Source organism: Muscardinus avellanarius (assembly GCF_963383645.1).
Source record: "Muscardinus avellanarius genome assembly, chromosome: 1".
NCBI classification, from domain to species: domain Eukaryota; kingdom Metazoa; phylum Chordata; class Mammalia; order Rodentia; family Gliridae; genus Muscardinus; species Muscardinus avellanarius.
Window position 1 is genome coordinate 77103740 of NC_137786.1, and position 14359 is coordinate 77118098.

At 36.7% G+C, this 14359-nt stretch overlaps 1 protein-coding gene across 1 annotated transcript in view; it reads left to right on the forward strand.

The window, feature by feature from the left end:
• The window catches only part of ADGRV1 (adhesion G protein-coupled receptor V1), a gene marked incomplete at both ends in the record, with an annotated part of 566633 nt that overhangs the window by 353910 nt on the left and 198364 nt on the right, over nt 1–14359 (forward strand). Inside the window, one exon of the mRNA XM_080707128.1 lies at nt 5754–5870. Within this exon, the coding sequence (XP_080563254.1) occupies nt 5754–5870 (117 nt within the window). The remainder of the gene's footprint in view (nt 1–5753; nt 5871–14359) is intronic.

The following is a 14359-nucleotide window of genomic DNA, read 5'->3' on the forward strand; positions in this document are numbered from 1 at the left end:
AACAAAACCTAAAAATGGCTGAGGGTGGTATAGCGCAGATATAGAACACCTCAATCCCCATTTTGGGGGGAAAAAAAATCCAGCCAAATAGGAATAAACGAGAATTTTATCAGCCTGATTCAAAGCATCTCCAAAAAAGATTTTCACTAACATCATCATCAGATTTCTAGTAGTTTACTAGGGCTACCACAATAAATTTATTAAAGACTGAGTGGCTTAAATAGCAGGAACTTTTTTTCTCCCAGTCCTGGAGGCTTGAGTTTGAGTTCCAGCTGTCTGCAGCTCAAATGCAGTTTGAGACTTCTCTCCTTGGCATTGGAGTGGTCAGCATCTCCCTGTGCCTTCCTGTTCCTTCTGAGCCTTTGCATGTCTGTGTGTATTCAAAATGTCATCTTTTTTATAAGGACACGTTTTTGAGACAGTAAGGTTGATTTTATCCAATCATTGGGGAAATCAAGGCTTATGACAAAATAATCACTTTTATTATTAAAATTCTATTTTAAAAATTCAGAGGGGACAGACATGGTGGCTCACAACTATAATCACAGTACTCTGGAGGCTCAGACAGGAGAATGACAGGTTCAAGGCCAGCCTTAGCAACTTAGTGAGATTGTTTGTGACTTAGAAAGATCCTGTTTCAAAATTAAAAGAAAAAAATTTTGTGGTTACTAGGAATGGAACCCAGGGTCATTCTATGTCAGACCTACACTCCCGGCACTATTCTTTACTCTTTATTTTTTGAAACAAGGTCTCACTAAATTGTAGAGGGTCTCACTAAGTAGCTGAGGCAAGTCACGAAGCTGCAATCCTCCTGGCTCAGCCTCCCTAGTACCGGGATTACAAGTGTGTGCCACCACACCTGGCTCAAAATATAATATTTTAAAGGTGATTGCAGTATAACTCAGAAGTTTAACACTCCTGAGTTCAGTCCCAGTACCAAAGGGGAAAAAAGAAAAAATATCAGAGGAAGAATATCTCATTTATGGTTGAAAGCAATGCCATTCCAAAGTTGACAACTCAACTGTACCTTGAAGGATGGATATCATTTCAAACTAGGAAGATAAGAAATAGAAATTCTAGATAAAATGAGGAGAGAAAACAAGGCCAAGATTTCAGAGAAAACGAACCATTTTGGGGAAATAGTAATTAATGCAGTTGAGTTGGAATGCTTGGTCCAGTACAAGGGAAGCTGTGCCTAGCTGGAGAAGGGCCGAGGAACAGTCAGAACTTGGGGTTCCTCTCTGAATACACCTTTAACTCCTGTGAGCAAAGCTGATCATTCTCAGCTCTAGGTTCCCCTGATACTCTAGTTTGTACTCTAGAGGATGCCTGCCACCGTTTATGGCATCATGCTTGTGTCTGTCTCCAACCGTAGGCAACTCCTATTAGGAGGAACAGCATTCGGCTCTACCCTAGCATCTAATTTAGGTTATGAAGTCATAAAGATGGGTGAGCTAAATATGTTGGGAGATTTTTGTTTTATTCTAGTGTCTTTTATTATTTTGTTGTAATTTTAAATTAATTTAATTTGGGGCAGGCACGGCCACATGGGATACGTGGTTCTCCAAGTATTCTTAGCTCATTTCTGCTGCAGCACTCTGACGGCGCAGTCCTCTCTGGCTAATATTCTCCCATACAGAGGAAACCTAATTCAGAGGAAAGTCTTGAAACAAATTTCTGTAAACAGTGGTTTACAGAAGTAGAATTGTAACTGATCTTCCTTTTATTTTATTTTATAACCAATCTTCTTATTTTTAGATATTATACATAATCAAGTTTACTAATGATTCACTAATATTTTTATAATTGAGAAAGGGAAAGTAGAATATGATAAAGTAGAAAGAAATCATACCTTAAGAATGTAATTTTGAAACTGGGCATGGTGGTGCATGCTTCTAGTACTTGGGAAGCTGAGACAAGAGGATTGCAAGTTCAAGGACAGCCTTAGCAAGTAGTGAGACTCTCATCAATCAAGTAAGACCCTGTTTCAAAATAAAAGCAAAATAAGACTAAGGGTGTATCACAGAGGTAGAATACCCCTAGGTTCAATCTCTAGTACCACACACAAAATAAGAATAGAAGCTGGGTGTGGTGGCACAGCTTTGTAATCCCACCATTTGAGAGGCTAAGACAGGAGGATCATGGTTCACAGACAGCCTCAGCTACTTAGCGAGGCCCTTCGCAACTCAGTGAGACCCTCTTTCAAAAACAAACAGGCTAAGCCGGGCATGGTGGTACATGCTTGTAATCCAGGCCTTTGGGAGGCTGAGACAGGAGGATCACAGGTTTGTGGTCAGCCTCAGCTACTTGGTGAGGTCCTCCATAACTTAGTGAGACCTTGTTTCAAAATAAAGAGTAAAATATAAGACTAGGGGTATAGCTCAGAAGTAGAATGCCCCTGGACTCAATCCTCAGTTCTGCAAAATAAATAAATAAATAAATAATAAATAATAAATAAATAAATAAAATAAAATTTTTGTTGTTATTGTGATACTAGGGATTGAACCCAGGGGTTTTTGTTGTGTTTTGTTTTTGTTGTTTGATTTTTAACTCTGAGCTATACCCTCAACGCTATTTTATTTTTTAGTTTGAAATAGGTTCTCATTAAGTTGCCAGGGAGAAATCCTGCTAAGTATCTGAGGCTGGTCTTGAACCTGCAATCCACATGTTTAAGCCTTTCAAGTACTGGAATTATAGACATGCACCACCATGCCTGGCTAAATTATTTAAATAAATATTCCATTTATAAATAGCTTCATATAATATTTAATACTGAATATATTAAATTACAACTTGAATTACACTATTACTTTACATAGCAAACTGTATGGGTCAGTTTAGAAACCAACTACCAAGTGAAGTTCAACACAATTTACAGTTTGGAATCTGACATTGGCTAAAATTATTGTAGGCACATTCATAAAAACTTTATGGAACCATATGCCAATTTGTAGAAAAAGAGAACATAAAATTTTAAAGTGATTGCTAATTTTTTTGCAGAATCACACAGTTCTAAGCTTAATAGGTCATTTAAGATGTAGTTTGGGTGCTTAGCAGATACAAGATGTTCGATGAATATTTGTGAAATTTGGTAAGATTAAATTTATGACCTATAATAACATAGTTCCGAAGGTAGGCAGAAACAACAGGGCAAAGTAGTGCACCCCTGTAATTCTGGCTACTAAGGAGGCAGAAGCAGGGCCACCAGAGGTTCAAGGCCAGCTGGTCAAATTAGTGAGACTCTGTCTTAAAATTTAAAACAAAAAACAAACAAATAAACAAAGTTAAAAGAGCTGGTGATGCAGCTTAGTGGCCAAGCGCTTATGAGGCCGGATGTTCAACTCCAATATCTTCCTCCACCAAAGAAACAAAGGCTAAGGTATAGGAAAATCTTAGCAGGCTTAAAAATAAGCTCCAATAATTTTAGAACCCTATTTTGTGGTATGTTCTGGAAAGGTGAATTTGTTCACTTTATTTGGAGGAGGAGACTCAATTGTACTAGATCACTAGGAAAGAATGACACATAAATTTCTAGTTTCTACTTTCCACATCAGAACTCATTCTTTTTAATGGTGTATATTACAGATGATCCAAATCAGGGCAAAATAAACAGGAAGTTGAATCAGGAATGCTTTTTATTTAAAAATAGTGTGGGATTTTAGTTAAAAAAAAGACATTAGATTTATCTTTTCCATTTTCTGCTACTACTTACAAGGGACAAGTTGACCCATTCAGGTCCTCAAATAAATAATTCTCAAGAAGGAATATTAATTTAGCATGGCATGAGATACATTATTGGTAAGTAGTACATTGGGGCTTACGTAAGTTGGCTAAGGAAGGTGGTTAAGGGTAATCCTCTACTGTAAAATAAAGATACTGGGGACACACAAGGCCTCCCTGTTAGCCTGGCACATTGACCAGAGTGATGCTGCCTAGAACAGTTTTGGGTAGGAAAAAAAAAATTCAAGAGGAATTGATTGACTTACTCTTTGAATAAGAAGATCAAGAAAGTGCATGTTTCACTTGAAAACTAAAATAACACTTTTCCCCTTGGGGTGTGTGTGTGTGTGTGTGTGTGTGTGTGTGTGTGTGTTGGGGGGATACTAGGGATCAAATCCAGAGGCCATTCTACCTCCAAATGACACCCTCAGGATGCCCCACCTTTAGAAACAGGGTATCACTAAGTTGCTGAGGCTCATCTCAAACCTGCGATCCTTCTGTCTCAGCCTCCCAAGTACTAGGATAACAAGAGGTGTGCCACCATGCCTCGCTGCTCTGACTTATTTTTGAACACATTATTCATTTTTAAAGGAAATTCTAACAGCATTAATGCATTTATGTTTTCTTTGAAAAATCAGAAGGGTTTTAAGACATAAGTCAGCTAGTTTTCTCCTTGTGATCAAAAACAAACAAACAAAAAAAAACCTCTTTCCATCTTTTAGGAATCAGTCATTGACTTTGCTAACAATTATTGACCAACTCTATATTCCAAGCACAAGGGAAGCCTCTAAAAATATAAAGTCAGCTGGGTGTGGTGGAACAGGCTTGTGATTTTGTAATTGGGTGGTTGAGACAGGAAGGTCATAGACAAGGCTAACCTGGGAAATTTAGCAAGGCACTGTTTCAAAATAAAAAACTAAAATAGGGCTGGGAATGTAGCTCAAAGGTAAATCAACCTTGGGTTTAATCCCAGTATAATAAAGGAATAAATAAGTAAAACTGAAATTAAAAAAGCCTTGATCTCTGTCCTCAAGGAGGTAAAAGTTTATTCAGCGAGATGTTGTAGTTTTATAGTATTGTTCCAAACTTTGCCAGCTACACGTTACATTACAAAATTTGTATAGTAATTGTATATTGTAGAACATTTAAAACTTATAGCTAGAAATCATCAACAGTGTTTCACTTCATTTGCCCATTTACTCAACAAGTAATTACTGAGCCCCTACCTGGTGCTAGACCCCAAGAGAGGTACTTAGGATACATCAGTGATAAAGCAAAGATCCTGCCTCTGTAGGGATTACATCCTAGTGGGTAAGATGAAAAAAAATTAAAAACCACTACTAAATAAGCAAATTACAGAGTGCTATGGAAGTGATGAGTACTGTTTTAAAAAAAGAAAGCAGAGTCGGAGGATGCTTGTGTGTGGGAAGCAGAGATAAATGGAGGGTACCATTTTAAACAGTGTGGTCAAGAGATGCCGCATTGGGAAGGTGATTTCTGAGGAACGCCTTGAAGGTGATTGAAATAAAAATCCAAGGATGAAGGCAATCATAGGATTTGGCATTTTGAACTCATTTTAAGCCTGTTTTGTTATACTGTTACCAGCTGTCAAGAAGCTGCTGCAAGGTTAGGGTTAGGGTACAGCCCAAGATCCTGCTTCTTGTTCTTTTTTTCTCCCATTGGCTTTGGCTTTCACACATTTCCACTCTATTTCCTCTTCTCTACTTAGCTACCATAAACGTATTTCATGGGATTTTTGTCTGATGATGAGAAGAGCGAGGTTGATTTCGGGAATTTCCTTTTGAGAGGCTCAAGCCATAGGTAGCACAGTTTCCTATCACTCCCTGTTTCTTAGAAATACAAAGATCTATATATTGCCATTTTTAGAATAACTCTTAGTCATATGAGTTTGGGCAACAAATCAATGTCTTTTCCCCGTGAATCATAAATTCAGATGAGAAAGCAGTATATTTTCTTAATAGTCTCCATCGATTTTAGTGTGACTTAAAAATAGAAGTGTCTGTCTCTTCCAGATTATGTTCCTGGCATCTGCGTATGTGAGTCCCCAGCTCACCGAGGAGGGCTGTTCAGCTGTGGCTGCTGTCACCCATTACCTGTATCTCTGCCAGTTTAGCTGGATGCTCATTCAGGTTGGTACCTCGCTCCCTCCGCCATCCCCCACCTTTTCAGCGGATCTGGGAGCAGTAGTCTTAGTAGCCGGTATTCTTTATGTTAATTCTACATAGTCACCACTGCAGGAAAGCCCTAAAAACTATGCAACATCAGAGAGCATGGGGCCTTTGTAAATACGAGAAAAATCGAGTGGGATTGGAAACAAAGGGGTGTAGGAGTTAAGGCTTGCAATCTAGGCTATATAAAGCACCTTAAGAAATTTAATTTTTTGTTCTGGGGGAAGTAATAGAGTTAGCATAAGCAAAGGAGTAACCTGATAAAATTTGTAATATATGTGTATGTGTTATTTAGAGCTATATGTATATATAGGTCTAGAGGTTGTGAGGAAGGCAGAAAGTGGAACCTAGATGTTTTTCAAGTTTCTGGAACAAGTATCTGTTATAGTCTCACTATGGCCTGAAATTTTGATTATTAGAGACTAGAGAAAAATGGTGAGCATAGTTTGGGACTTACTAAATGTAAAGTTTTATAGACCTCCCAAGCCAATGGGCTCTTTGAAGGAGAGAAGATCTTTTTTTGTTGCCGTTGTGGTACTGGGGATTGAACCCAGAGGCATTCTACCTTTGGGTTACACCCCCAGACCTACGTTTTATTCTTTATTGTGAAATAAGGTCTCACTAAGTTGCAGAGGGCTTCACTAAGTAGCTAAGCCTGCCCAAGAACATGCAATCCTCCTGTCTCAGCCTCCCAAATTCTGGGATTACAAGTATGCTCCACCAGGCCCAGCTGAGAAGAGGGTCTTGAAGCATACCAAAACTTAAAAAGGGCGATCAGTATTGTAGAAATGCATTAGAAAATGTTTGACTTACAGCTGGAAAATGGAGCCATTGCTCTAGGAAAGATGTAGGGGAAAGATGTAGGGAAAGATGCTCATGTAGGGGAGAATATATAAGATAAAACCAAAAGAGTCCCTGTGAACTCTGCTGAGGAACCTGTCGATGTAGGGCGAGAGATCTTAACACTTCTTTTTCATCTTTATTAGTGCATTATAATCGTGTATCTTAATAAGGTACAGGGTGGAGAGACATACAGGAACATATCACTCATTTAACCCTTCTCCAGTTTTTAGCACTCTTTTTTTTTTTTTTTTTGTGGGTCTGGGGATGGAACCCAGGGGCATTTAACCTCGAGCTACACCCCTGCATTATTTTTCATTCTTTATTTTGAAAAAGGGTAACACTAAGTTGCGGAGGGCCTCACTAAGTAGCTGAGGCTGTCTGAGAATCCCAGTCCTCCAGTCTCAGCCTCCTGAATGCTGGGATTACAAGCGTGCACCACCATGCCCGACTGCAACACTCTTTTTCTAAGATCCGAGTTCTCGCCGTTTTCCTGTACTGATTTGCTTGACGAACTGAGAGCTGGACCATCGACAGTATTACTAACTAATTGGCTCAGTGAATATGCTACCTTTGACAATGCTTTTCACATAGTGGAGTTGTGAATCCTGTGATAGGAACATCCTCATATTGTTTCTCAGTGTGCGTGGAGCTGCTATATGTACACAGATGGGTCTAGGCTCGTGCATATTCTTTTCGTTGTTCAATAAGACAGACTGTATAGTAATATTGAAGTGATGATAAAAACAGGAAGTGGTAAAGGTGGTATTGCTAGGAAAGAATATCAACCAGGCACAGGGAAGAGATATTTTCAGGCTTGATAAAATAATGGTGATAATGGAGGAGAGTGAACTATTAGTTAACAAAACTAATTAGAACATGTGGAGCCTTAGATCTATGCTCGAATTCCATACTACTATCTGGGTAAACTTAATCAAATTATCACCTCACTCCCGGGTTTGTCTCTAAATCTGCACATGGAGATAGTAATGCCCAGCTCATAGAACAAGGTTTTTATAGCTGTTTGAACAGATCCAATCATGGAACATATGCAAACCCTTGCCTCCAAACTTAAAAAATAAATCTAAACGATGTCACATAAAACTTAAAAATCTAACGAAACTGAAATAAATTCCTAGGATTTCCAGGTTGCAGAACTTTTTAGAAGTTTATCTAAGCTACTTTTTAATATGTGCCTATGTAGGTTTAATAAGTATCTGGCTGAAGTGAGGTCTCTAGTTGTGTGCTGAAGGTCTTTGTGAATGTCATTGACCTATTCAGAGTGTTTTTTTTTTTTTAATGAATGAGTCGGATAAAAATACAAGAAACCACTTATCAGATTTGCAGATGATACAGAGCCACAAGGATAGTTAAAACAGCAAGCTGCCTGTGTTAAGATTGCTGGTAGAGAGCCAGGCATGACGGTGCATACTTGTAATCCCAGCATTCGGGAGACTGAGACCGGAGGATCGCAGTTCGCAGACAGCCTCAGCTGCTTAGTGAGACCCTCTGCAACTTAGTGAGACCCTGTTTCAAAATAAAGAATAAAAACTAGGGGAGGGGGTATAACTTGGAGGTAGAATGCCCCTGGGTTCCATCCCCAGACCCACGGAAAAAAAAAAAAAAAGATTGGTGGTAGAACCAATACAGAGAAACTGTACTGATAGTTGAACACCAGGATGAAAGAGACATCATCCGATCAATTGAATGTAGATGACTCAAAATTTTAATTTCACATGAGCTCATAACAATCAAATGTGTGACCAGAACACCACACAGACCTAGGTTACATTGATAACAGTTATGGAAGTATGGCTACATTGTTATCTACAGTGTTCAGTCTACCTAGGAATGTAGTAAGCACTTGCATGGGTCATTTTTCAGTGGGAACAGTAACCATCCAATGGAAGTTGGAAAATTAACCTTTAAGAAACATTGAGGCAGCTGGACATAACTAACCTGGAAAGAAGTTAGGCAGATGTGATGCTGCTTACAAATACCGGAAGGGTTGCTACTAGGATAGGGTTGGCGATGGACTAGATAGCTCCATCTGGCAGAACAAATGGGCCAAAGATTAGAGAAGCAAATTTTTTGGGGGGGTTAAGAGCTTTCAGTGGCAACAGAACTGTTAGAAGTTCAAAAATCATTCAAATATATTCAAACAGGTGGGGGCAATTTAAAGATGTTATACATACATTTCTTGCTTTGGGGGGGTGTTAAACAGGATGATAAATAAGATTTCACCCGAGCCAGGCGTGGTGGTGCACACTTGTAATCCCAGCACTTGAGGGGATGAGACAGGAGGATCGCACAGGTGCAAAGCCAGCCTCAGCTACTTAGTGAGGCTCTCAGCAACTTAGTGAGACCCTGTTTCCAAATAAAGTATAAAAAAATAGGTCTAGGACTATAGCCCAGAGGTAGAAAAGCCTCTGGATTCCACCCCCAGTAACACACACACACACACACACACACATACACACACACACACACACACACACACACACACACACACACAAGATTTCACCCAATTTTATGGAAATTGGTATTTTTTTTTATCCCTTCTTGTCTTAAGTAAATTTGATTGTGGCTGATGCACATTTTAGTAAATTAATTAGATTTCTGTCTGGCTTATGGTTTAGGAAAACTATATTTAAACTGCCAGTGAAGTTTAATGTATTTCAGATGGTACACCACACATTTTTCATGGTTTGTGGTGTAGCCGCAAGGGAAAAAATTCAATAAGTTCTGAATTCTAGGTAAGTTGCTTTTAATAAGTTATTTTGTGGTCAGAGGTTGTCACTTTACCAGCCTATATTTTCCCATTTATAAAATGCTATGTGTTAAAAACTTTGTTTTTTTTTTACTGGTATTAATTTTTAAAACATTATGTAGAAGATTGCACTATATTAATTCAATACTATTAGTCAAATTGGGTTAAAAATTGAAAGAATATTAAGACTAGTAATACTACTTTATATTTTAGCACTATAGAAGGTAATCTGATTCTATTCTGATACTATGTGTGTACACAGTTTATAATGACAATAAGCTAATCATTAATTTTTAACATTGGACTAAGAATGTCAAAATTACTAATGTTTATTTTTATCTGCACTATATTTCAAACTCAGGATAAATGCATTTAAATGACTTTATTTTGAAAAGTTATTTTACTTTTACAACATATACTTTTAGTACCATATTTTAAAGTAGCTAAAGAAAAATTTTATTGGTAAACAAATTGCTGTCTGAGCCTGTGTTTCTTGTCAGGTACATTAAGTGGTAATAATTGTACCTCTCTTTGAGGATTGTGGGAAGATAAAAGAAATTAATGCTTGGAATGGTACCTGGCACAAACTGTAAAATCTACATATATTTCCTCATAGTATTGGTTAACCTATTATGTGCAGCTAAAATATCAGAGACTTTGAAATATGTTCAATATTCTGCTTCTTCAATATAATTTACACCTGTTATACAAAAGAGAGAACCAGTTTGATACAGTGGAAAGAAGCAGTCACTAACTAGCTGCAAAGCCTTAGCAAACTAAATGAGCCCTACGCCTTCTATTAAAGTACATGCATGGCTTATAGAAGGCTCCATCACTAATGGCCTTGGCTGTTTCTCAGGATTCCTCTGTCTTTGACAGAGAAGTATACCATGAATGGTGGGAATATAGTATCAAAGCCAACAACTCACAAATTCCCTTTTTTTGCCATGGGTATCGAGTTATCTTTCTGTTTGCTCTTCATAAACGAGCACTCAGTGGAATTATTGAAATCATTTCCCGCTTCCCTAACACAGCAGGGTCATGTTTACTTTAAGAAAGATTGACCATGAGAATTCAAAATCCTGCAATGTCTTTATTTTGATGGTTTAAATTTTTTTTTCTGGTTTGATTTGCTTTGATTTTAGAGATGGCAAATACTAATGGTACAGGACACAAACAATTGAGAAAAAATATAAAAGTACTTTTCTTTCTTGCCGTTTTGCCTATTCATTTTTTGCTCTACCCTCAATGCCACACCCAAAGCTAAACACTACTAATGAGTTCCTGTGCGTCCCTCCTTAAGTATTCCACGAATAGACAAATACAGACAAATATTTACAAATGCATAAACAAGCACACTTGTGCATCCATGTGCATGTATATACTTTGATCAATGTATATATGTATATGTTTGTGTATATAAAGTTGGTCATCTTTAAGTTTACCACATATAGCTATACTTTTTCTATACTCTAATGTGCTTATTTCATAATTTATTTTTCTGGTCTCTGATTCTTGAGATTCTGGGTTTTGCCAGTTATTTTTTACATTGTGACAATGTCTCCTTGAATGTCCTTGCCCTCTATTTGTTTACTTAGGGAGCATCCATAGATTAAATTCCTAGAAATTATTTCTGGACTGTTCATGTTTACATGAAACATACTCCAAGTTGGTTTGCCAGATCATGAGTTAACCCAGGAAGAAAAATAAGTTGCAAGTAAATTATTTGAGATATTTATATACAGTGGAGATAAGCAGAAACGTAGCTTTGTTTGTATTTTCATTTGGCCCAGCTCTTTTTATCGCTTCCTGTCATCCTGTTAAATCTCTGTACGGCAATCTGCCTCAATTTTGAAAAATGCCCACGTCTTGGATTGTCTTTAAGCTTTGCTCATTTCATCCCTAAAAACACAGTTTAATCCAAAATAGAATGTTGTATTCTGAAACTAAAATTTATTTGAAGAACATTTTAAATGGTAAAATAAGGTTAGAAATCATTTTACAATTTTTCTTGAGTATTTACTTATATCTCATGCTTTAAGATCTCCATATATCTAGGCTATGAAGAAGCAAATATTTATTAGGCTATTTATCCCTTGGTAGAAAGGTTACTTAGTGCCAGAGCATAGCAACAGAATGGGAAATGCTAAAATTAGCCCTGTTTTCCTTTGTCATTGATTTAATTTGAGGAGACATCAAAAGTATTAAGGACAACAGGCTGGTAATTACAGAGATAAAAATGACATACCCAGGAAACACTGAATTCTCCAATCCTCAAAGCGCCCTGCAATTCATTTCTTGCAATAAATATTAAGAAAGAAGGAGGAGAACTGGAACAAGGACATGAGGTAACATTTCTTTGATTATCATCTGAAATGAATGATTAGAAGCATATGATAATGGGTAGGATTAATAGCATCTGTGATCTCTGCTGTCCATCAGTTCAAGGATTCTGACAAACCAATTAATTACCAAATATCAAACAAGAGCCTGGATACCAATCTTTATTCCATATCCCTTAAAAAATTGTGGAGTTTAAATAGCCTACTTGTAAACTAAAAGAAAGAGGCATTTCTCTTGTGTATTTTACTATTAATGTGCATTATATGAAGATGGATGAATAACTAGTGAATTTGTATTTATGAGCATATGAAAGCATAATTATGACCTAGATAATAAAACATTTAATAAGAAAAGTTTTTTTTTTATTTTTCTATACAGATATTTGGAAAATAGTGGTCCCTAAAAAATATTACTTTAAAAATAAATAGATTTCTATCTGGGAATGTTAGTAGATATGCTTACAGCCATATAATCATTTTCATTTATTCCTATCTATATTTGACCTAAATTACATCTGGGTATTTTGGTTACTTGTTTGCATTTTTAACAGAATTAGTTTAAATTATAACAGCCTCAATTGCTAATTCTGGGAAATGTACTTCTCCCATCCCCTTTCTGCCTGCGTAGAGAAAGCATAATAAAGCATGAGAGAAGTTATTTTGATTAATTGAGATGTAGCTTAATGTACACACATTTTTTTCTCGAACAAGATTACATATGTACAAACAAATTCAGAACTGTACCTATATAGAATGTTAAATATGCAAAAACAGTTGTGTATATCTTTATTTAATATTTCTCAGTAAAGATTATATGCGAAGAATATTACTAGAGATTATAAAATTTAATGTCTGTGCTTAAGTATATAAAAATTAATCTGCCAGAGAGCCCAGTTATGATTTAGCCATTTATATTTTAATAATCCTTTATCAGTTTTCTTAAAATGTTAGCCCAGAATAAGCAGGAAAAAAGCATTGATCATCTCTATATAATGTCATACCAGGAAAATGCCCCCACTCACATAGAAATTGGGGGAAGGATAAGGACAAGAAAATTAGCTCCGTGCATGTGATGATATTGTCAATATTTTTATTAATTTCTATGAAAGTAAATCTTAAATTCAATCAGTCTTTGGTGTGCACTTTGAGCTGTGTTCTACTTCCTAGGTCATGATGAGAAAAGCTATGCTTTGCTCTGCCTGCCTCAGTCCCCTCGTCGATAAGGTCAGATGATCAGATGATCAGATTAGGTCAGATGATCTAAAAGGTCTGTATTGCTGCCAGAATCTGTAGCCAGTACAGTAATGCCATTAAACTTTTAGTTGAGAAATTATCATCTCTAAAACAGTTCAATCACATATATTAGGAAATAGTTAATAATTATAGTTTAACTTCTTCTTTTATCAGAGGAAGAAATCGAAACACCAAAGTGTCAAATGATACTGGCCAAAAACAGACAGCTTATCTATTCAGAACCATGTCCAGAACCCAAAGCAAGCCATTAATCACCCCATCATATACGTTTTTATAAGTTGAAAAAATCATTATTTATGCCATTAATTATTCACAGTATTCATCTTGGAGTTTATCTTGGGAGGGAGCTTTAAAAATTCTCCTTTTCTAATTTTTACAGATTCTATTTACCATAGAAAATTTCAAAAATATAATTACATAGAGTCCCTTACATTTATTCAAGTTGTCTTTAAATTCTCTCAAATACATTTATCCAGATAATTCTACTATACTGGCAATTGTGATAAATATGTAAAATCGAATACATCATCCTTTATTGATGAGCAATAACAAAAATAAGAAGGTGGTGGTCCAATGATGTTGGTAACATTACCAATTTTTTAAACTTGCAAAATATATTTTCCCTTGTCTCAATATGACCAATTTGGTGGTCTATATTGTTGACAACATTTTTAATCTCTCTGAACTTACATTCAAAGACTATATCATACCCAATATGAATGACCTTAACACTAGAAAACTTGGCATTCTGAGTATGTATGAAGTATTGAAACAGTCAAGTCAGATTAAAATAGCTGGTAAATTTTGAGATAAAATTTTGGCTTGAGAATTCTCAACTGATTCATCATGATGAGGACTGGAACATTTTCAGAATGTCTACTTTTACACAGATGGACATTGGTCCCATCAATCAGGATCGCTGGACCTTTCAGCAACTGCTTGTCCTTCCCCACACACCCAGATGATCAGCTGGTCCTGAGATGACTTATACTGTGTCTCTAACAACAGTTTGGAGCTTAGAGATAGAAATGTAGAGACTTGGATATTGCAATGTTCAGTTCACATTTAGTCATTAGCAGAAGTGTAAGATAGACAAGTTGTGCTCAGCATGAGGCATGTTTGGATGAGAGTGACACCAATTAACTTGTGTTCTGTAGTTACAGCATTGTGTAAACTCATCGGTCCTAAGTCACGTCAATCACCTAGGCTGTGTCCGTCAACATAAGCTTGCTGCACAAGCATGT